Genomic DNA, 20,968 nt, shown 5'->3' on the forward strand with positions numbered 1-20,968 from the left:
TATATGTATTCTTAGTAATTAAAAATTAAGGCTGAAAACAAACTTCGATAAAAAATCCTAAAATCAACTCTGAATTTAAGAAAAATTTAAATTTTGACTTATAAGTATAAGAATAAGCAAAAATATGGGCTGAGAGTGTTTTGTTTTACTTTCGGACGAATTGGGATTTCAAAATGATTATATGTACTACTCCATCCGTTTATGTTTCATAGTATAAGTTAGTTAAGTTTGTCCTAAGTTTGATTAAATTTACATAAAATGTACTAATATTTACAAGATTAAGTTAATTTCATTCAATTTGTCATTGAATTAGTGTTGGAAATATTTTATATTTTCCTATAAGAACTTAATCAAACTTGAAGAAAATTTACTTAAAATAAATCCAAAATAAGTTAAGATATGAAACGGTAAATTATGGTTTAAGTATATCTTCTTGCGCCTTAAGAATTGTAAGAGTTTCAACAAAAATGCAAGTGAAGAATAGATCAACTTGAGCAAGTTTGAGACACTGAGATTGGCGTATAGATAGATAAACTGATTATTTTAATTATAGCTATTTGAGGGCACAGATGAATAATTTAAGCTCCTATAAAGTTGAAGCGTCGTTCTAAAAAATACTGTAAGAAAATTTTATATAGGATGTGTTCTTCTACAAAGATTTTTCATTGGTTTTTCGTGCACGCTTTCCGAACTGTTAAATATTTTCTAAAAAGTTTCTATAGAAATTTATTATTTCTTATTTCTAAAATAAAATTTTCAACTTATAGCAGTTAATTTTATTGTCTATACCATTTTAATGTATCACAACTGTTAGAAAATACTTTTTCCAATTTCATATATATATAAGAATAACACAAACATAGAAATCTTATACAAAAATGCACAATTCACAAATGAAAATCTAAAATTTTTTTAAAAAAAGAGAACATCGAATGTAGAAGGGCACTTTGGGAATCAGACAGAGGATGAGGAATTGGGCCATGGTGGACGGCGACCAGAATGGACAATACGGAATGGTCGGTTCAAACGCTTTTCCAAATTCATCGTCCGATTTCAAATTCTCTCAGATTGGTTGAATTGTGAGCCAGGATATTCCTTCGTTGTATGCCGTCGGCCTATGGCCCATGAGAAATGAAAAATGGGCCTAAATTTGGAGGCCTACTTAGGAAATGAAATTGGGAACAATTTGGGCCTATTATGTTCGCTTAGGCCCAAAACACTTGCAGCTTCGGCCCATCGAACAGCAAAAGGAAATTATGCTGATGTAAATGGGCCATAATGTGTTGTACAGGCCCATGTCTCAAACTAAGATTACTTCCAATGAAAACATATGGCTCCTATTTTTCCTATTTTTTCGCAGTTGTAACTGCGTGGTTTGTTTTACGACCTTTTGCTTTTAAGTCATTATAAACACATATATAAAAGTTTTATCTGCAAATTATTTTTCGTTTGTAAAAACGCGTTTTTGTTTTTTCTTCTAAAAAGCGAAACGATGGGAGCCTATGATCATTTCGCCTATTAACGACAAAAAGACTAATTTATGGAAAAAAGCTTTTAAACACTTGTTCTTAGCAACTTAATTAAAAATCAATATTGAAAAATAAACTATGATATAATAACATCAAAATCAACTATAAAATTAAGTCACTAAGCATTTTATGGTTGATCCCATCACCATAATCGTGGAAAAAATTTGCATGCTCCAAAGGCAATTCAATTTAGGGCCTCCTTTTGAAACGCAAGAATATAGGAAAAAACATATGAGTTAAATATCATGTTCACTAGATTCCCATAGGAATTGAAAGCATAGGGAAGTTCGAAACCATAGTTTGATTTATATACAAGAGAAACAACATGAATCTAGAGTCATGGGAAGAAGAAAAACATGAGGTAGGTACACACTTGCATATCACCACCACCATCGTCGTCACATGAATTCATTTGCATTATTCAAGTACGAGAACGAACTCGATCTACTCATTTGGTACAAGCAACCTGAAAATAAAGGGAGAATACACCTCTTTCATTTCATGTATATATATAACTTACACACTTACATACTTCGGTACACGCATAACATTCATATTTTCTCATACTACACAAGCAACTACATTCTTGTCTGGAGAATACGCAGGAGAGCCGTGCTCCACTCCTAAGAATGTAGAAAAATTGCAGCCAACATCACAGGGAGCCAAGCCCCAGCATCTGGTTGCGTCGTACATAGAGTACACACACAATAAAAAACCTAAAACCTGCAGTGCAATATAGTACATTACACCTCTGCATATCAGGCGAGGTGTACAGGCGCAGGAAAAAAAAAAAGAGAGGCAATCGTATCCGCATAGGTATGCATTTGATTTGCCTGACGACGAAGGCTCAGCGTTTGGCGTGCTTGGTGTTTTGGTCGGACAGCAGCATGTCCTCGATGGCACTCTTCCAGACCTTGCAGTGCACCTGGCTGTCCAGCAGCAGCTGCACCACACCCGCCGCCGTGCTCAGCGCCAGCGGGAACAGCACCGGGCCGTCGTCCACCACCACCTCGCCGCCGTCGATGGAGACGGCCTGCACCTCGTCTGAGCCGGCAGCAGCGGCCGACAGAAATGGAGCCAGGGATCAGTACAGCCAGGTTGAGCCAAAATCACAACAGTTGCATACATGTAGCTCTGCAAACAAGCGTGATATGACCGGACAGTTGTTGGCTAAGCATGCAAGATTATCGGAGGAGTCAGGGGACAGGCGTAACGAGGCAAAAAGGCAAACACTTCAGGTGACATGATGCAGTCCCGCACGTCTGGCACGTGATGTCTCTGGCGTGATCGATAGAGACAAACAGTGTGGGAATGCAGGTGGAAGAATGTTATTATTGTGTATCATGACCATATTAAGTCTCCATTCGGCATTTCGTTACATTGTGATGATCTCAATAATTGTAAGTTTGTAACTACTTTTCGATGTTATCTCAGAAAACAACCTTTAGATATTTCAGCATGTAGTAAATTGATTTTTTTTCTATTTAACGAATGTTGCAAATGATAATACTGTTAGGTTCTGAAAATATGTAAAATAAATTATAACCATTATAAATTTTTATTCCATAGCGTCATAAAAAACAAGCACACAACCACAGACTGAGCACAAGTATAGTGTGCATATGAGTTGGGTTTGGTTTTGATTCTTACAATCTTTGTAGGTTGAAAATACCCCGTGCAGATGCCTCTTTCCCAGTCTCAGCGCCACTGTGCCGTGCTGGGGGAAGAAGGCCACGGTCCTCACTCGTACACTCCCTGCATGACACCAAAAAACCAATATTTTAATTGTTGCACTCTGTTCAATGATACTCCCTCCGGTTTCAAATAATTGTCACTGGTTATTATTTATTTATTAACTTTGACTGATCGTCTTTTCTAAAAAATATTGTGTATGCCTAAGAATATGCTATATTAGTGTTGTGTGATGTACAAATATACAACCATACAACTTTTACTAATCACCATCTCATCATTTAAATGTTATTAACGGTTAAGATTGAAACAATAATGGTCATCAGTGACAAGTAAATGAAGGAGTGAATACAAAAGTTTGACCAAAGATTATTAATATATCATTTATGTGATATAAAAAAATATAATTATAAGAAAGTACTTTCGACTACAAATATAATAATAATAACTTTATGTCATAAAACTTGTATTCTAATAGAATAATCTTTGGTCAAACTCTTGTCATAACTAAACAAAATACACCCTATATTTCAAAACGGAGGGAGCACTAGATATTAGCAATAGTACTATCTTAAAGTCCTTTTAATTTGACCAGGAAACAGTGGGGGAATCTAATTATATTAGAGGTAGCAGTAGAAGTTGAAAACTAGTGGAGTTCGTGTATAGGGTATCATTGTTTTGATCACTCACCACAAGGCAACCTAACCCTGAGAATTGTGCCTTTTCGGAAGCTCGTAGCGTTGATGCCCACTGAGCTATTCCTGCTGATCCCCCTGGCATCCGCCCTCAGTTTCAGAGCTGCAGCTCCTCTCAGACCTGAAGAAATTGCAAAACCAGAATAGAAAGAACCATTAACGCCGGTTAAAGTGATTTCCTTTTCTTTGCCTATAATTTGCATGATTACATGTAGCAGCAGTGGCGGTGAGGGTGAGCAGTTCAGTGGAGGAGCAGCTCTCTAGTCCAGTTTTCACAGCGGACCTTACGCGGGACCTGTCGGCCCCGGAGATCTCCGCAGCCTCTGCACAGACAGTGGCGATCAGCGCGGCAGCAGAAGCCAGCACCGTACCCATCTTCTTACAGTCAGCAGCCTCGACACACTTCAGGTTGGCTGGCCTCAGCTCGCATACCGACACAATGCTCGCAATAGCTGCTGCAAGCTGAGCAACCGAGACAGACGCGTGGGCCTTTGCTGCTTGCAGCCGAAGCTCTTCTTTCCTCTTCTTTTGCTGGCGTCCGGTGACCGCGACACCATTCAAGAAATGACCTCGCAAAATTTCCTTCATGTATTTGACGTTGAGTTGCTAATTTCCAAGGAAAACAAACCGTTGTCAATTCCAACAAGATAGCTGTATCACTGCAGTTACTGTGTACTATACTGTGGCTGTGCCATGTTAGTGTTGTCATATTATTCAAGCTGTGTCCTTACCCAAGTCGGTTGCTTTAGCTTGTGCTTGCGCTGTATGGGGCTAGGCATCTCACTGGCTAGAACACACTGTTAGATCACAAGCAAGAACTGATCATACATAGGAAGATAACTACAGTGTTGGCTGAGAAAGAGAGTCTGAGACCAGACTGACATACCCATGTCTGATTGAATGATTGATTTTTTCCACCACTGACATGGACTGTGGATAGATGTGTGCCTTCATCTTGGCCTTCGTCTTTTTCTTCATTCTCCTCTTCATCTTTGCTTGCCTTTTCTGGCTGAAGGTTCTCAGATGATGTTCTAAGGGTCTGCGTGTATAAAAGTAAAACATAAAATATATCCAAGCTTATCGAAGAACCTTGTGCATGTAGGTTCTAAAATAATAGAGTAACTCTACAGTCTGGTAGCCGTTGACACCCTTAGTTGGTAAATGGAACTGAAAATGAATGGTTCATGCACACTTTGTATAAACATACACTGGGTGAGAATACTTGGAAGAGATCTGACGAGGAGGGGCTCCATGTCCGAGAGAGGAACTCCATTGCCTGCTCAGGAATGATCGGCATATCTGCAGGATGGCAGCACTTCGAACGCCGTGATTTCTCTTTACATAGAATTGCTGCCTTCCGCACATCAATCTGTGGACTCTCTGCCTGTTTGAAAGTTAAACAATATATTATGGTCTCAAAACACCAACTTTAAGTAATTAACACCGAAGGGGCCTAAAACCATGCTAAAAGAGATGCAACAGCATTCTGCAGAAATATTTAGGCACCCAACGCAGATACCAACAATAGTTGAACCTTTCTCAGAAATCGTTAGAAGATCCAACCATGCCAAACACATAAGTAATGCTAAACTTCAGTTGGATATGATTACAGTAGCCTTAGGTGTCAACTATGGTAGTTGCTTGCTTGTGTTCTATAAATCTAATAGAAGTATGAGTATGCGGAAGCATCACCATTTGGCATGAGAGTGAATGACATCTTTGGATCGAAGGCATCCCGAACTCCAGTCCTGTGATGAAATGCTCCACAATCACCAATTCAATCAGGCAACGTAGAGAGATATAACAGAGCCAGATAAATGTGAATGGAGTGCTGCGGAAAGATCATCCTGGCACTGCCTATTTATATGCAGGGGCAAGCTATTGTCGTCCATCAGATGGGATATCAAAAGACTACCCACAGTGTAACACCTTTCTCTGTTTAGCGATTCGCATTTATTACTATGGACAATCCAGTAGAAAACAACCACTAGAAAACAATATCAATTAGTAAGGCCTAATTGACTGTACATACAGAATGATTAGAGAACTTTGTTTCAGGCAAGACAATGTTTCCTCACGTTAAAATAAACGGGTGGGAGCAAAATTAAAATTATATATAGTCTTTCCTTTTAGAGAAAATGCATGGTGACTGATCATTGAACTTTCTATAATAAGTTCAAAACATCCGATACTGCTGACAAAAGAGTAAGAGAGACTATACGAATTCTACATAAAAAAAAATGAAGAAAGAGTTATATGAAAAAGAATAATAGAGAAGACACGGAAAAAAAAAGAACTGCAGCAGCAAGTATATGAAGTTTGTCCCTCTACAAAATAAGTGCACGGTAAGCATTTCATGGAGGATCTTGCCTACCTGCGAAGCCTTGAATGCACTGATGTTGTCACACTTGCATGGGTATTGGGCACAATATGGCGAGGACATGCCCTCCACACTGTGCATTAGCAGTCAGATGACATCCTTTTAATTTGGAGTTTGGACTAGTCTTTCCCCCTTGCAGGCCTTGTGTTCATCAAGTCCTATAAATCCAAAATGCTTTAGAGAATGACCCCTCTTAAAACAAGCCAAATGTGTAATATCAAGATGATTCTACTAGTGGCATATTGTCATGGTTTTTTATAATTGCCACACATAAATACGGGACATATGCAACACAATTTGCGCGTCTGAAAAAAAAGAAAAAAAGGTATATGTGACCATATGATAGATGGCAATTCGTCCACTAGCTACAACAAATAGAATCTATATGGCAGGAGAACTATCCTTATATGCCAACAAGAAATGATTGGAACTACTAATTAATTAGATCTCAGCGTACGAGTGATTAGGCACAAAACAAGCTATAAGCAAACCACGGCGAAGGGATCAATGAAAGGCTTAACTAGTACTACTACTACTACCACTACTGATGGTACTAATTTTCCAGCGTGCTACATGGATCAGCAGCACCATGTAGGGCCAAGCTGACAATGGCATTTCATATGCAGCCTTGCAGCGTTGGATTCTAGCCCTAGGTTTACATGTATCTTGTCTCGTTGAAGCCAGGAGGAGGAAATAGCAACGTTACCTGCCCTGTCGCGTATGTGGACGGAATCCCCCCCCCCCCACCCCCACCCTTGCGGCGGCGGTTTTTGCATAGGCGACGGTGGAAGCGGCGAGTGCCGCCGCCGTCGCCGTCGCCGGTGGGAGTGGGAGTCGTCGGCGTCTGGGCTGCGTGCTCGATGCAAGTTGCCAACCTACCCATTTCGGCCCATCTAGGCCCATGAAGCGGAGATATTTTTTTATTATTATTTATTACTCCTATTTTTAACACACAGCGCTCACTCCGCTCGCGCGGTCGCGCCGCCGCCTCCCTCGCTCCACGAGCTTCTAGAACCTTCCGAGCTGACCGCGGCAGCCATGGCGCTGTCCTTCATCGAGTTCGGCCGGCCGTTCATCCTCCTCATGGAGGGGGAGGAGACGCCGCTGCGGCCTGCGGGGGGACTCGACGCGCAAAATGCCCACTCTCGCCGCCACCGGCGAGGCCGAGGCGCGCATCCCCCGCGCCTCCCTCGGCCCGGACGGCGACGTGGCCATCAGTAACTTCCCCGCTAACCTACTCCACTGTCTTCATTGTTTGCCTTAACTTGTTGGATTGAATGTGCTGCATCCAGAGGATCTGGAGGTTTGCTTTTGAAGCTTAGAGTCTTTGCTGAAAACAAGATGCTTGTTTTATGATTGCTTCCGCTGGAATGATCTGTATGAATGTAGCCCGTCATATCTGCAGTGTTGTTCCTGCACTTATTCCGATTAAAGCCTCAACCTTTTTGCTGCAGCAGTAGTGAGGGAATGTGCAAGATTAAGATCTGTTTAGTGGATCAGTGTTGGAGTCTGTGTCTGAATTTGGAGATTTTGATTTGTCCTTTTTAGCAGTTGATCACTTGATCATGTAGATATGCAAATTTAGCGTCATCATGGTGTTTAAATTATGCTGTACTCTGCTCCAATAGGTTGGATTAGTTAGAGTGAAGTTGTTTGGAACCACAAAGGATTGAGTGCTTTACATGTCATTGGTCTTTTCTTGGCCCTGTGTTGGAGAATTTGTATATCTCTGTCTTCATGGTTAGATATGCACATTACCTTCATATGCTTTATCGGGTCATGCATTTTTTTAACTCTCACCCCATTATCTTCGTATGTGTCGTTCGCTCAATTTTTTTTTAAAAAAAAGTTGTACTTTCACTCCTATCATTGGTGCATCTAACCAAAACACCTTGTATTAATTGTTAGCATAATGTAGCTGTATGGTGGTTTTAACATTCTGCATTGATTGTGCAGGCAGCAAAATGATGATAAAGGATGCCAAGCGAAGTGATCGTGATGCTCCTTCTGTGGCAAGGAATCTGATTCACAATTAACTCAAATGTTTGTGATGGTGGCTCAGCAGATATCAAGCGTTGAAGCTGCAGCAGGTCAACGCCCTCGAGTTGAGCAAGTAATTACTGACATTTCTATAAAAAAAAAGTAATTACTGACATTGGATGTTAAGTTAAAATCTTCTGGTTGTGTTTATTTTATTCGGTTGCTTTAGTTATAGTTGACAATTATTGACTATATATCATATTAGTTCCCTTTTAGTCTGATTAGATCGCCCCACTACTAATATGTGTTGGGTTCATAAAAAAAACTTTGCTTCATATGTCATCAACTCAACTAGCGCAAACACCTACCATCTGTTAGTTACTATGGCCAATGCAAGAAAATGTATAGAATTCTATATAAAATAGAAAGCATCCTTTAGTTATAGAATGATATGCTAAGAACATACATTCTTACTATTGTACAGCATCGTTGCGCATCAGTTCTTTTGAAGCATTTCTGTAACATAAGCTTCCTGATTACTACCTTTGCAGGAGACACATTGCAGTGTTGACTGCGGTGGTGTTCGAATAAATGACATGAGAGCACAAAAAGTTTTTGACACTCTGATTGGCAAGCAACAGGAATCTTGCTGGAAACGCTGACAATTCTGCCATGGCTGTTCTTTCAAAATATACAAAAAAAAAAAGAACGAGGACTGCCTTGGGCCCTTGACTGGCCTCTTGTTTTGCCATGCTGGCTGCCACCTGCCAAGTCTTTTTGTTCAGCCTGAGCATACAGACGCATGACACAAACCCTCATCTTTTCATTTCTGCTTGTGCTTATAAGTCAAAAATTGAATTTTCAACTTTAAATTTGGAGTTTTTTTATCGAAGTTTATTTTTCAGCCTTGGCTTTTAGATCGCTAAGAATATGCATATAAAAGTTTTATCTACAAATTATTTTCGTTTGCAAATATGTTGTTTGGTTTTTCCCTAAAAAAAGCCAAACAATCACCCCAAAGTCCCATCTGAATTAGTGTTGCTTTTGGATGGAAAATTTCATCTTTTGCTGTATCTTTTAATATGCTCGATGGTATATGGGCGGAACTAGGGTCCTACTTTTAGTAGTGAGCTGAAGGTAGGGATATGCTGGCTTTTTGCCTGCTTGCAGTATGGTTTCTTTTCTTCTCTTAGTGAGGAAGAAATGGTTATCACAAATAGGAAATTTTCTTACCTGAAGAACGTGGAAAGTTGTGTATAAAAAAAATATAACTCTATATATTAGACATTTTTATGTTTACATGAATCTTGAGAACTCACATCACATACATTGCATGTACAGGGGTGATGCAACATGGTAAAAAAGCAAATGCCACCCAGTTAAATTAATCAACTTTTGAAGTGCTTGACTTCTCGTTCGGACAGCATGCTATCGATGGAAGCCTTCCACACCTTGCAGTGCATCTGGTTGTCCAGCAGCAGCTGCACCGTCCCGGCCGCCGTGCTCAGCGCCACCGGGAAGAACTTCCGGCAGTCCGCCACCGCCTCGCCGCAGCTCGAGGCAGACAACACCTCATCTGGACCACCACAGAACAACAGAAATATTCAGGCACCATCTCCGGCAAGCAGAGCAGAGATCAGTAAGAGTACACTTGTGCATGCAGGTAAATTTTGTTAATGATTACAGTGCTGGTATGTTGTGAATGCCCCATGCAGGCGCTTCTTCCCCAGCCTCAGCACCACCGTGCCGGGCTCCGGGAAGACGGCCACCGTCCTTAGCCGCAACCTCCCTGCAATGCCACCAAAACACACCAATATCATACTCGTATCTTTGAACTGAGATGCAGCATGCTCAATGCTAGATCCTAGGAGCTAGTACTATCTTCTTTCTTTAGCAGATATAATCTCTTGGGAGTGCTATGTATATCTTCATTTTTGACATACAAAATTTCTTACTGGTACTATCTTGTTTTAATATTTTCGGGAAGGAGATCTCGTAGTACTATCTTAGTACTTTGTACTAGTGCATAACAATGTAGTACTACTAGTAGTGATGCTTTTTTAAGGTACTAATATCATTGGTTTGGTCTCTCTTACCACAAGGCAGGCAAACCCTGAGAATTGTGCCTTTCTGAATACTAGCTGTGTCGGTGCTCATCGTCATCATGGAGTTGCTGCTGCTGCTGCTGTTGCTGACCCCTCTGCTGACCTCTGCCCTCAGCTTCAGCACAGCTGCACCTCTCAGACCTGAAAGAGCATGTAAGATGTGCAAGAGGAGCATCAGTGGATGAGCTTGTGGCTTTGATCACTTTGGCTGAGTTGCCACCATTGAAGTGTTGATCGGTTACATGTGGCGGCGGTGGCGGTGAGGGTGAGCAGCTCGGCGGGGGAGCGGCTGTCGAGGCCGGCCTTCACGGCGGAGGTGACGCGGGACCTGTCGGCGCCGGCGGACTCCGCGGACTCGGCGCAGACGGTGGCCACCAGCGCGGCGGCGGAGGCGAGCACCGTGCTCAGCTTCCTGTCGGCTCCGGCTCCGGCTCCAGCGCTGCTACCGCTGCTGCTGCTCCTCAGCTCGCACGCCGACACGACGCCGGCGATGGCGGCGGCGAGCTGGGCCACCGACACGGCCGCGTGGGCCTGCGCCGTGTGCAGCCGGAGCTCGTCGCGCCTCTTCCTCCTCCGGCTCCCGGCGACGGGGAAGCTGTCCATCAAGTATCCTCTCAGAATCGCCCTCAAGTGTCCCATGTTCAGCTGCTCATTTCCAATGGAAAAACAAAACCTTTTCCATCACTTCAGTTCACTGTGCCAAATCCGACAAAGTACTACTAGTAATTTACAGTACACTACAACTATTGAATTTTCCCAATTTCTCGCAAGGTTTTTGCGAAATTCCTACGACCCCGGACAGGACCTAAGTGTTGTCACATCTCTACATGTTTGGACGTATAACTAAAATTCCTTATATTTATCGAATTGGTTGGCCCACTTTGGCCTTCCCAGCAAAAATATTTCTTATATTTTGGAACGGAGATAGAATGCCACCGTCGGTCCTTACCCATGTAGGTGTGGTTGGCTTATGTTTGCGCTGTCCTGAGCTAGACTTCCCGCTGGCTAGAATTCCCTGTTGTTGTCAGGTAAAGTGAGAAACTGATCATCATTCGTAGGAAGTTCAGAAGATGTTCTGCAACAATAATAAGCCAAATCCTATAGTTTGCTGACACATGAGAGAGACTGTTGTCCATGTGGCCTAATTACCCATGCCTGATCGAACACTTGTTGGCTTCTACCTCCATCGAATCGAACCGTGTCGCCATGTGCCTCATCGTCTTCGTCTCCCATCATCTCGTCTTCCTGACGGCCTACCGGTGATGTTCCTAGGCTCTAGATTCAGAATGGAGAAAAATAAAACAGAATTAATTTATGTAATTAATTTAACTGAAATGGTAGCTTTTATAAACATGAATTAGAAATGGATTATATTAGTAGTAAGTATGCATGTCGACACCCTTGATTTGTTGTTTAATGGAGATGAATCATCCATAGGTGTGTGTGGTCCAAGTAGAGAGAGATGCAATGGTGTATATATAAACATACACTGGGAGAGAGGATTTGGAAGAGATCCGAGGAGGAAGGGCTCCATGTCCGAGAGAGGAACTCCATTGCCTGCTCGGGGATGACCGGCATCTCTGCAGGATGGCTGCATTTTGCACGCCGTGATTTCTCCTTGCCACATCGGTTTCCCGCCTTCCGCGCATCGATCTGCGTGCCCTCTGCCTGTTTGAACATTCCATGCAAAGCTCAAGTCAAGCTACAGTATCATGAAAGTTTACAGTTCAAGCACCAAGCTGATCACAGCAACAGCTGGGATTTCTCTCTGAATTTTTGTCACAAGATGTGTACAATGCAGTGATAGTTCTATGTTAGCCTTAGCCCACATGTATGGTCACTTTGCATAAAGTGAAGAGAGAAATTTTTTTTAACGCAAAAAAGATTTGCAAAAGCATCATCACCATTTGACACGATAGTGAGTGGCATCTCTGCAGGGAAGCCATCCCAAACTCCACTCCTTTCTTGAAATGCTCCATTTAGCACCGCTGAAAATCAATCTGTGTTGAGAAAATATATACGAAAGAATTAATCAAGTACTGAATAAAGGTGTGATGAGAAGACATCATCCTGGCATTGCCCACGTATATGTTTCTTAGAATGACACTGCCTATTTATAGTGACCTGATATTTGCGAGAGAAAAAAAAAATCCACAGTGATATGATCTTTCCAAGTTCTTGTCGTCCACTAATTGTGACATCAAAAGGCTACCAACAGTATAACTCCACGACTGTTTATCGATTCGTCTTTCTTACTATGGACAATACACTAGAGAACAACAGCTAGAGAACAATAGCAATTATTGGTTTTAAAGCATTGCCATGAATGATTTCAGAGCTTCGTTTCAGGTGAAATGAACCACTCCATACATGAAAGAGAATGGAAGCCAAGGAAAGCTCCAAGTAGCTACAGTTAGTATATTTGGCATTTTTCATCTGTGATGCCTGATCATTGGTCACTGAAACTGTACAAGTCTAAACTCCATAGACTGACAGACAAGAATGGCTAGACAGAGTTTAAGAGAGAAAGAAGACAAGCAAAGGTACTAGAGCAGTTAGAACAAGAGAGAGTAACAAGTTAGCTAGGCTGAAGATAAACACTTCAGAGAAAGACCTTACCTTAGAAGGAAGTCCTGGATGCACTGATCTTGTGACACCTGCATGGGTTAGAGTCCTTTATATGGAGGGAACATACCAAAAAAGCAGAAGCATGCGGCGTTTACAATGCATTCTCAGTCAGATCATACGGATTCAGCATTAGTATAATCCTGCCATCCCCACGCAATCTTTCTCCCCTATTACAATATCCCGGGTGGTTTTCGTTTCGATATCCTTTTAGTTAGACTAGTCTTTCCTCTTCAGGACTTGTGCTGCTCATGTAGATTAGTAAAGTGTGGCAAAGGAGCAGGTGCACTATGCTTATTTGGAATGCAATCATCTCAAAGATGACGAAATTGATGCATGTGGATGAGCTCGAGGAGATGGTCCAGCTGCTAATTGCAATTTGGCATGGTTTATGATTGCCACTTATGGCGCGTGAGTGTGCAAAATGTTCACTGCATGTTGCATATCTGAAAAAGAAGGTAACAAGTGGCAGCTAGTGCACTAACAACAGTTTTTCTCTGAAACAGTAAATTGAAATTACTTGATAGACAGGAAGAGATAACAATGATTGTAATGCCGAAACGAAGAAAGGATTAGCAGTGATTGGGAATGAGTGTGTAGCCAAAAGATGAACAAAGAGAGAGACTGAGAGAGAGAGAAACCCATAACGACAGCTTTAGGAGAAAGCAAACCCAGCAGCAGCTGGTACTTTCAAGTGTACTGATGCCGCTACCCTGAGTGAAAGGGGAGAGGGAAAAATCCGTACTGCCAATTTGACACTACATGTGCAATGTTGATTCTTGCATTAGGGATCACCACCACATGCTGCTTACCCCTAATCGACACGTCGCTAATCACGCATCTCATGGTCATGTGCAGATTAACATCTACTCCTGATTCGTCCAGCTCTTCGTCAGAATGACAGCAGCTGACAGACTTGAAACAGCTCGGCGACAGCATCAGAGTTCAGAGGGAAGAATGCGATGGATGGAATGCTAACCTTTTGGCTGTGAAGTTTGAATTCAGTTGAGCTGAGCTGAAACGAGACCAGGCAAGAGGCAAGGTAGCAGCATCAGCATGGAGGAAGGCAGGACCAGCAGACATCCTGATCATTCACATCCATAAGGCGAATGCTAATAACAACAATAATTACTAATTGCTGTCTTAATCGCTGGATTTAAGGCACGTATTCCTGGTGGCCGTTGCAGGCATAGTCAGAGACTGGGGCCCACATGGCCAGTGCCAACGGACCGGTCTATTGTCATCTACTACCTCTTAGATATGACTACCTGAATACTACTGATCACTACCTGCTTGAATCAAGATCAGGGCCAGATCATCCAGCTCGATTAAATTCTCTATGGAGCAATTTTATCATCCAGCTCGATTAAATTCTCTGTGGAGCAATTTTACCATCCTTAAAAAGGAAGGTACCAGGAGGTACCATTGTTTTCTATAAAAAATTTAATATATTTTCGTATCTAAAGTATTAAGAGATACCAAATTTTACATAGAAAACAGTGGTACCTCATGGTACCTGCTCAAGGATGAGAAAAATACTCTTCTCTGTAACCACCAACTAGCTCATCCCACAATTTTAAGTCACAAGCAGCGACACGTACGGCAATATACTCATCCGTGCAACCTCCTGGTAAGTACTTTTAGTACACCAGCAGGCAGGAGCTCTGCTGCAAATCATCTGGTTACCAGAAATGGAAACAGTCAGACAGAAAACACATGATGTAACCATTGTAACCAGAGAGAACACCGAGGTTGGTTTGCAGAGTCCCAAGGCTTCGGTCCATGGCGGCTTGCTGCAGCAAGGGATTCATTTTGACATGAAGAGGGAATATGCTCATGTGCCTTTCAGATGTCAGCTGCTTCATGCTTGTTATGGCATAGTGGCACTGCGTTGAGATTGGCAATGTGGAAAACTGGACATTCTGGAGGCTCTGTTATTCTAGATTCATGGGTGTTTTAAGATTCAGAGTTCCAGAACACGCTCATATACCCCCTGTCGATTCATTGATCATCATGTATCTGATACAGTAGCATCATAAGGCATTCATTACAAGGACAAGAAAATCTTAAATCAACAGTTCAACATGGGAAAAAAGGTTGCAATGTAAAATACCACTATTAGTTTGTTACTGAAATCTGAAAACATGGTAGCATGTCTTGATCTTCTTGGATCATACAAGGAAACATATACTAAAGTTGTTCACAGTTTTTTAATGTTAATTTCTGAACAGACGATGGATTAACTGACAAGTACTTAATCATTTACTCAATTTCCAACCTGCAAATGAGTTGTTTTTATCTTTTTTCTGTTTCTGTTAGTGACAGAATCTTGCATGTCATTTTTCCGATGTCTGTAAACATTAGCCTTGCTTTCTTTCAGCTGTGGGGCTAAACTTATAAGTATTGCCAGCAGCTTTGGGCCTTAAAAATCCCTTTGTCAATAAGTTTGGGGGTACTACATCACAAGATTATTATTTTTTTCATGTGTTTTCTAATCTTTTTTCAGTGGTTGTCTATGTTAGTTGCTATCGGGCATGTACTCATTTGTAACATTTTAAATTATGCAAGCAGTAGTTGTCAAACATAGTTGATGATAGTACAAATGTTCATACAGATGCAATATCAAACAAGGATATCAGAACAAAACTAATTAATATTACTTGTTTGTGTCCTTTACATTAAAAAACTTGTATTTTTCTTATTTACAACACACAATTTCTTTAAAGGCGTTTCCATCCAGACAGCAATTTCATCTGATAACCTGCACCATAGCATTCTGAACAACCTATTTTCCGGCAGTTGTCAGCTCCACGAAACCATGTTAACAAACTGTGAAGTTCAGTGCAAATGAAGGTCAGGTGATAAGCTAAGTCTCAGGACGTTATGCATTGTGTTCACTCCCAATCTAGAAATGAGCTTTATTTTGTTGGGACAGATAGATCATAGATGTATTACTGTTCCTGTTATTTAGTGAATCACTGGCGAGCTTTTAGTACTCCAGAATTCATCTGCAAAAAATCAGACTTGCTCGACTGCAACTGTAGGTTCTAGCTCTGCAAGCATAGACAGTAGCTTCGGATCCTGGAAATCTTCTATCAGCAAGCTTGCTCCTGCATCTTTTAGAACCTTATCTGGATTCCTAGTTGTCAGACCAACCACAGGAACATTTGCAGCTACACCGGCTCGAATCCCTGACGCGGAGTCCTTGGCAAGGATGAAAACCATTCTATTATTTTAACATAAGCACAATTGATGACAAAACTGAAGATAATATAATTATTGTGAAGAAAATTACAGAACTCATATGTACCTCAAAGATGAATGTGTGATCAGGTGATGCATCAATAAGCTCAAGGGCCTTAAGGTAAGGATCGGGAAATGGCTTGGCTCGGTCACACTCACTGCCGATGATGAGCACGGGGAAGAAATCGGTGAGCCCGAGGAGCGACAGCATGAGCTCTGCATTTGGCCTTGGAGCATTCGTTACTGCGGCGCGCTTCAGTTTGTGGTGTTCTATCCATCTGCACAGCTCATGGAGGCCGTCCACTGCGTTCAACTGTTCTGGAGCCAACCTGTATAATTACAAGTTGTCAGGATGAACTAAACCGCACTATGGGAGTATTGTATCTGTAATTAACGTCTTGTTTTGGAATTGGAGAGCACTGAGACTGTATTAGCACAGCACTGATAGTTCTGAAACCGAATGACCATGTTGTGTTAGAAAAGTTCAGAGATTGTTGTCAGTGTATTCGCATTAGCATTTTGTTCAAGCTTACTACTAGGTTGCTGCAAGAAAACTAAAATCTGCAATCAATTCATTGTTCTCCAAAGACAGAAACACATGAACATTAGATCTTCCAATAAGTGAGCACGGTTGAAACTATGTCATGCTGAGATTAGTGCCCTACTTTCTGAACAATGCTTCCTTGTCATCCATGAACTTCATTGCCTTGTCATGATCCATGTCCGGGAACAGTGCCCTTGCGAGGTCATCGTTGTGCCCCCCGCTGATATTGGCGCTGTAGAACTCCTCGGTGATGGGGACGCCATTGTTGAAACCAACCTGTTCATTCGACCGGAGGTGGTTTAATTGGTTATACACGCAGAAATGCCAGTCGAGGATGAAAGACAGACGGAGCACCTGCTGCAGCAGCTCACGGAAGGCGCAGAAATGGATAGGATCAGAGTCGCAGAGGGTGCCATCGATGTCAAACAAGATCGCCTCCAGTGGAGCAAGCTTTGACAGCGTGCTGCTGCTTCAGGGTTCAGACAGACAGAGGAGATGATCAGAGCATGTTTCAGTGACTCTGCTCTCACAGCAGCATGAACTCTGAACATGTGCAAACCGACGAATGGTGAAAAGCAGCAGGCTTGATGCATCTTGCAGGAACTCACCTGGCGACGGCTGCCATGTCAACCGGGACAGCTGCCATCCTACCCCAAGAAACGCTCGTCGTCTTCCTTCCTCTCCTCCACAACTGTGAAGCTGGTGGTGGTGCAACGTGAAGAGGAAGAGACGGTGCAAATGCAGCAGGCATAAAAGAGGAGAAGAGATGCAAAGCAGGCAGAGAGAGAGAGAGGATGCCCGAATTGGATTCGTCCACAGAAGAGGAGGAGATGTTCAGAGACGAGTGGGTGGCGACGAGGGCCGCGGGTAATCGCGGGAACGCCGCGAATGGAGCACACACACGTGTGAGCTTACGTATGCAGTGTGTGGATGTGAGCGGCCGAGGGGTGGCAACGGATACTCCCTCCGTTCTGAGTAAAACCAAGCTTTCACTTTTTACCTATAATATTTAACTCTACGTTTTATTTAAAAAAAATTATGATTAATATTTTTTATTAGATAATAAATAATGAATAGTACTTTACATTTAACTAATTTTTTAATTTTTTAAAATATTTTCAAATAAGATAAATGGCCAAGCGCTAGACACAGAGACCGAAAAATTGATTTGTTTTGAGGTGGAGGGAGCAGTCAACAAGGAACGGTAGTCTGTCAGGAGTGCTTTTGGTGCTCCAGATACGTGACTACACCGCATATGCTTCTTTGACCAGGATAATCCAATGGTCAACTTGCTGTGCTTCCAAGAAACTTCATGACTGTTTGCGTTTCTGCACTCTCTTCTTCTTCGGTGGATCCTCTACCACTCCAATGATATCATAGTCACTGGACACGTGGTTTTATTTCACTATATACACACATGTGGCACCGTCATAATAATATAGGATGTGGGTATTCTGCTCTTGCTATTTTTTTTTTCTTACCGAGGAACACTCTCTTCTTGCTTACTATTGTATTTGTCAAAATATAAAAGACCTTTTGTTGGATATGAGTATCTGGCTTGTAAAAGAATATTCTAAGGGCTTCTTTGTATCACAGAAATTTTACAAGAATTTCAGAGAAAACAGTTCAGTTACTCTAAAATTCCTGTAAAATTTTTCCGAACCGAAGAACCCTAAATTCTTAAGTGGCGTCCATTTGTACTATGCTCAGCCGTCTACCGGCCGATCTTTTGTACTATGCTCGGTCCGGTCCGGCAAGGTATAAATCGAGCCCGAATAAGGAAAGAACCGTTCGGCCCATTAAAGTTGAAAGGCCCAAATTGGTTAAGATTAGGCCCAGCAGCATGAAGAAAATGGGAGAAAGGCCCAAGAAAGTGAGATACAGACACGGCCCACGAACCAAGCGACCACCACATCCGCACGAAAAATCCCCCGACGCCACCACGCTCTCTCGCCCCTCCTCTCGCACCCGCCGGAATGGCGACCCTCGCGCACTTGAATCCACCGCCGCCGACACCGGCGGCGGCTGGGTTCGTGTCCATTCGATCTGCGTGCGGACGGAGGCGCAGGGCTGCCACGGTCTCCCCGCGCGCGTTCGGCGGCGCTGACTTCGACGGTTTCATGCGGCGGGCGTGGCGGGGCGCCAACGACGGCGCCGAGCGGCTCGCCTTCGAGGTGCGCCAGACCGCGCAGCGCCTCGACGGGCGCTTCTCGATATCGAGGCGCATGGCCGAGGCCGCGCGCGCCGCCCGCGCCCGCGCCGTCGAGATCGACGCCGAGCTCGGCATCGGCCGGCGGTGGCGCTCCTTCTCCGTCGACTTCTCGCGCAACTGGCCTAGAGTTCCGATCCTCTTCTCCACATCATCCTTTAGCTATCTTCAGAAATATCTCCTTGTTTTAGGCTTAATTTGTAGCTGATTTGCCTTTTGCTGTGCAGTATAGGAGGGAGCTGAGTGACTTCATGGCGACACCTATTGGGAGAGCTTTAGCTGTGAGTTTTAGTAGCTTCCATTTGCTTTGATAACTTTCCAAATTAGATGTAGTTTGAGTTTTCATACTCGATCATAAGGGTTTCACCTTGTCACTGGGATGTGGTACTAGTAGCTCATTTCATGTTTGCATCTCATACACCTGTTTGTATCAGTTCCTATAATTTGAGTTAGTTTAGAAGACCTGGTTGTTTGGTAACTTTTACATTGTTGACTGCAATACCACAACCAGTGAATTGGTGGTCATGACTTATGGCTTTGGTGGTTAATACTTTGATGAGAAACTTGGTTGGTGGTAGGTTCAATTTTCTCAAGTTTGCTGCTTCTGGTATGGTATCAGTCTCTTTGGAGAGTTCTGGAAGAGCGTTTAGATTGCTTAGTATAGTTCTACCACCTATGCTAACCACAAGATGATCATAAGACCTATAAATCATGAAATGTGAAGGCGGGCCCCCCTTTTATATCTGCAGAGAGAGAGAGAATTATTTTTACATTGCCATTCATTCATTTCTGACTAGATTTCTAGTGTTTGATTAAAAAAAAAGTGAGACTTTTATCCTTGTATTCTCCGTTAGCTTTTTTGGATATACACTTTTCATACAGCTGTCATGCCCACAGCTGCTAACATGTAGCATACATTTTTTTTAAGACCAAAATGGTGTGCACCATATCATCTAACAATCTATAGCCTCTGGCTACTAGTATTATCTGCTTCAAACAATAATTGATCCCTTTCAAGAGATTTTGTGCTGACTAGCTTTTTTATGCAGACGATATTCTTCATTTGGTTTGCCCTGTCAGGATGGCTATTCAGAGTTTTCATTTTTGGTACATTTGTCCTGCCTTTTGCTGCCCCGCTTCTCCTTGGGACATTTGGTAATAGGGTCGCCATTGAGGTAACAATACATCTGAGTTTGACCAGTTTGATCTGTTATCTTGTGTTTATTGTATTCACTTTTACTGAAGAATTGTTAAGTACACTATGTGCTAATATTAAATGGATTCTAAAGGACTTTAACCTATGTGCAAGTATACTGCTACATCAACCACAGGATATGTAGCATCCTAGCACAGTGTTCTACTCTGTTTATGTTTGTGTCTACTTTGAGTTTGTTGTGTACTTTTTTGCTTATGGTTGAAGTGGCTTGCTCCGGCTTCAAATTAATTTTGCCACTAAACAGATACGAGAGTATCATAATGCATCCATTTACTCTTTTATTCTTTGGTGTGTGGTACTTGTAGTTAAGAAAAACCTGCTTATGCTTTGAAAACACTAGTAGGTATTGATTTAGTGTGTTTCAATATCAGGGAACTTGTCCAGCGTGCAAAAGGAGGTTTGTGGGCTACCGCAGCCAAGTCATTCGGTGCATGAATTGCCAAAACATAGTTTGGCAGCCAAACAATAGGTCCTCTGGACGAGCTGGCAGTTCAAGAAGCTCAGGGCCTGATGTAATTGATGTGGAGTTTGAGGAGAAGTAAGAACATGCGGTTAACACCATGCACCAGCAACTTAGGGAGGGGAAGAGAGAGGATAGGTTCAGGTTGAAAGTTTGTGATATGTGTGTTGTATTTAGTTACTCCTGGTATTGTGAGCTGTACATTATGTGTTCTTTGAAATTTGAATAAAATGAAGCATCCTCAAATTACTGCACTTTGCATTACTTGATACTATTCAGCATTCGACATC

The 20,968-nt window shown here is 42.3% G+C and overlaps 4 protein-coding genes and 1 long non-coding RNA gene across 8 annotated transcripts; 2 read left to right on the forward strand and 3 right to left on the reverse strand.

The window, feature by feature from the left end:
• Positions 1-1,927: 1,927 nt before the first annotated feature.
• Positions 1,928-7,036, reverse strand: LOC102702046 (VAN3-binding protein-like). 2 transcript variants are annotated; one of them, XM_015841730.2, is made up of 10 exons: positions 7,003-7,036; positions 6,291-6,454; positions 5,609-5,664; positions 5,124-5,300; positions 4,803-4,955; positions 4,648-4,713; positions 4,126-4,522; positions 3,912-4,037; positions 3,180-3,284; positions 1,928-2,573 (listed from the first exon to the last, which is right to left on the reverse strand). In XM_015841730.2, exons 3-10 carry the CDS (start codon positions 5,648-5,650, stop codon positions 2,377-2,379), a joined length of 1,263 nt encoding a protein of 420 aa, XP_015697216.2. In that variant the 5' UTR covers positions 5,651-5,664; positions 6,291-6,454; positions 7,003-7,036; the 3' UTR covers positions 1,928-2,376. The 2 variants fall into 2 exon arrangements, with proteins under 2 accessions (XP_015697216.2, XP_006662617.2); XM_006662554.3 differs by lacking the exon at positions 5,609-5,664.
• Positions 7,037-9,646: 2,610 nt separating this feature from the next.
• LOC102702324 (VAN3-binding protein-like) lies at positions 9,647-13,057 on the reverse strand. Of its 2 annotated transcripts, XM_015841690.2 has the most exons (9): positions 13,001-13,057; positions 12,286-12,381; positions 11,870-12,049; positions 11,531-11,656; positions 11,331-11,396; positions 10,624-11,026; positions 10,373-10,522; positions 9,961-10,065; positions 9,647-9,852 (listed from the first exon to the last, which is right to left on the reverse strand). In XM_015841690.2, exons 2-9 carry the CDS (start codon positions 12,358-12,360, stop codon positions 9,665-9,667), a joined length of 1,293 nt encoding a protein of 430 aa, XP_015697176.1. In that variant the 5' UTR covers positions 12,361-12,381; positions 13,001-13,057; the 3' UTR covers positions 9,647-9,664. The 2 variants fall into 2 exon arrangements, with proteins under 2 accessions (XP_015697176.1, XP_040384111.1); XM_040528177.1 differs by lacking the exon at positions 13,001-13,057 and having other exon boundaries at positions 9,821-9,852; positions 9,926-10,065; positions 12,286-12,454.
• LOC121055532 lies at positions 9,814-11,070 on the forward strand. Its single transcript, XR_005812612.1, has 2 exons — positions 9,814-9,939; positions 10,383-11,070. It is a non-coding gene; the product is annotated as an uncharacterized LOC121055532 (long non-coding RNA).
• A 2,379-nt stretch (positions 13,058-15,436) lies between the features above and the next one.
• On the reverse strand, positions 15,437-17,599 carry LOC102702603 (haloacid dehalogenase-like hydrolase domain-containing protein Sgpp). 2 transcript variants are annotated; one of them, XM_015841722.2, is made up of 5 exons: positions 17,402-17,599; positions 17,148-17,262; positions 16,915-17,069; positions 16,317-16,578; positions 15,437-16,210 (listed from the first exon to the last, which is right to left on the reverse strand). In XM_015841722.2, exons 1-5 carry the CDS (start codon positions 17,542-17,544, stop codon positions 16,025-16,027), a joined length of 861 nt encoding a protein of 286 aa, XP_015697208.1. In that variant the 5' UTR covers positions 17,545-17,599; the 3' UTR covers positions 15,437-16,024. The 2 variants fall into 2 exon arrangements, with proteins under 2 accessions (XP_015697208.1, XP_006662619.1); XM_006662556.3 differs by having other exon boundaries at positions 15,438-16,210; positions 17,148-17,259.
• A 1,116-nt stretch (positions 17,600-18,715) lies between these two features.
• On the forward strand, positions 18,716-20,927 carry LOC102717376. Its single transcript, XM_006662020.3, has 4 exons — positions 18,716-19,132; positions 19,230-19,283; positions 20,052-20,177; positions 20,590-20,927. Exons 1-4 carry the CDS (start codon positions 18,770-18,772, stop codon positions 20,758-20,760), a joined length of 714 nt encoding a protein of 237 aa, XP_006662083.3. The 5' UTR covers positions 18,716-18,769; the 3' UTR covers positions 20,761-20,927.
• The last annotated feature ends 41 nt before the right edge of the window (positions 20,928-20,968 follow it).

Source organism: Oryza brachyantha, chromosome 10 (assembly GCF_000231095.2).
Source record: "Oryza brachyantha chromosome 10, ObraRS2, whole genome shotgun sequence".
NCBI classification, from domain to species: Eukaryota; Viridiplantae; Streptophyta; class Magnoliopsida; order Poales; family Poaceae; genus Oryza; species Oryza brachyantha.

Excerpts from the sequence above, each read along its gene's own strand:
- LOC102717376 (XM_006662020.3), top strand. The coding sequence starts at position 18,770 with ATGGCGACCCTCGCGCACTTGAATCCACCGCCGCCGACACCGGCGGCG. Across the intron at positions 19,133-19,229 it reads TCTCGCGCAACTGGCCTAGA|TATAGGAGGGAGCTGAGTGA; the intron begins GTTCCGATCCTC and ends TTTGCTGTGCAG. Across the intron at positions 19,284-20,051 it reads CTATTGGGAGAGCTTTAGCT|ACGATATTCTTCATTTGGTT; the intron begins GTGAGTTTTAGT and ends TTTTTTATGCAG.
- LOC102702046 (XM_006662554.3), bottom strand. The coding sequence starts at position 6,377 with ATGCACAGTGTGGAGGGCATGTCCTCGCCATATTGTGCCCAATACCCA. Across the intron at positions 5,301-6,290 it reads GTGCATTCAAGGCTTCGCAG|GCAGAGAGTCCACAGATTGA; the intron begins GTAGGCAAGATC and ends ACTTTCAAACAG. Across the intron at positions 2,574-3,179 it reads ATTTTCAACCTACAAAGATT|ACGAGGTGCAGGCCGTCTCC; the intron begins GTAAGAATCAAA and ends CTGCCGGCTCAG.
- LOC102702603 (XM_015841722.2), bottom strand. The coding sequence starts at position 17,544 with ATGCCTGCTGCATTTGCACCGTCTCTTCCTCTTCACGTTGCACCACCA. Across the intron at positions 17,070-17,147 it reads TCCGTGAGCTGCTGCAGCAG|GTTGGTTTCAACAATGGCGT; the intron begins GTGCTCCGTCTG and ends TCGAATGAACAG. Across the intron at positions 16,579-16,914 it reads AAGGAAGCATTGTTCAGAAA|GTTGGCTCCAGAACAGTTGA; the intron begins GTAGGGCACTAA and ends GTAATTATACAG.
- LOC102702324 (XM_015841690.2), bottom strand. The coding sequence starts at position 12,360 with ATGGAGCATTTCAAGAAAGGAGTGGAGTTTGGGATGGCTTCCCTGCAG. Across the intron at positions 11,657-11,869 it reads TCCAAATCCTCTCTCCCAGT|AGCCTAGGAACATCACCGGT; the intron begins GTATGTTTATAT and ends TTCTGAATCTAG. Across the intron at positions 10,523-10,623 it reads CACCGCCACCGCCGCCACAT|GTCTGAGAGGTGCAGCTGTG; the intron begins GTAACCGATCAA and ends ATGCTCTTTCAG.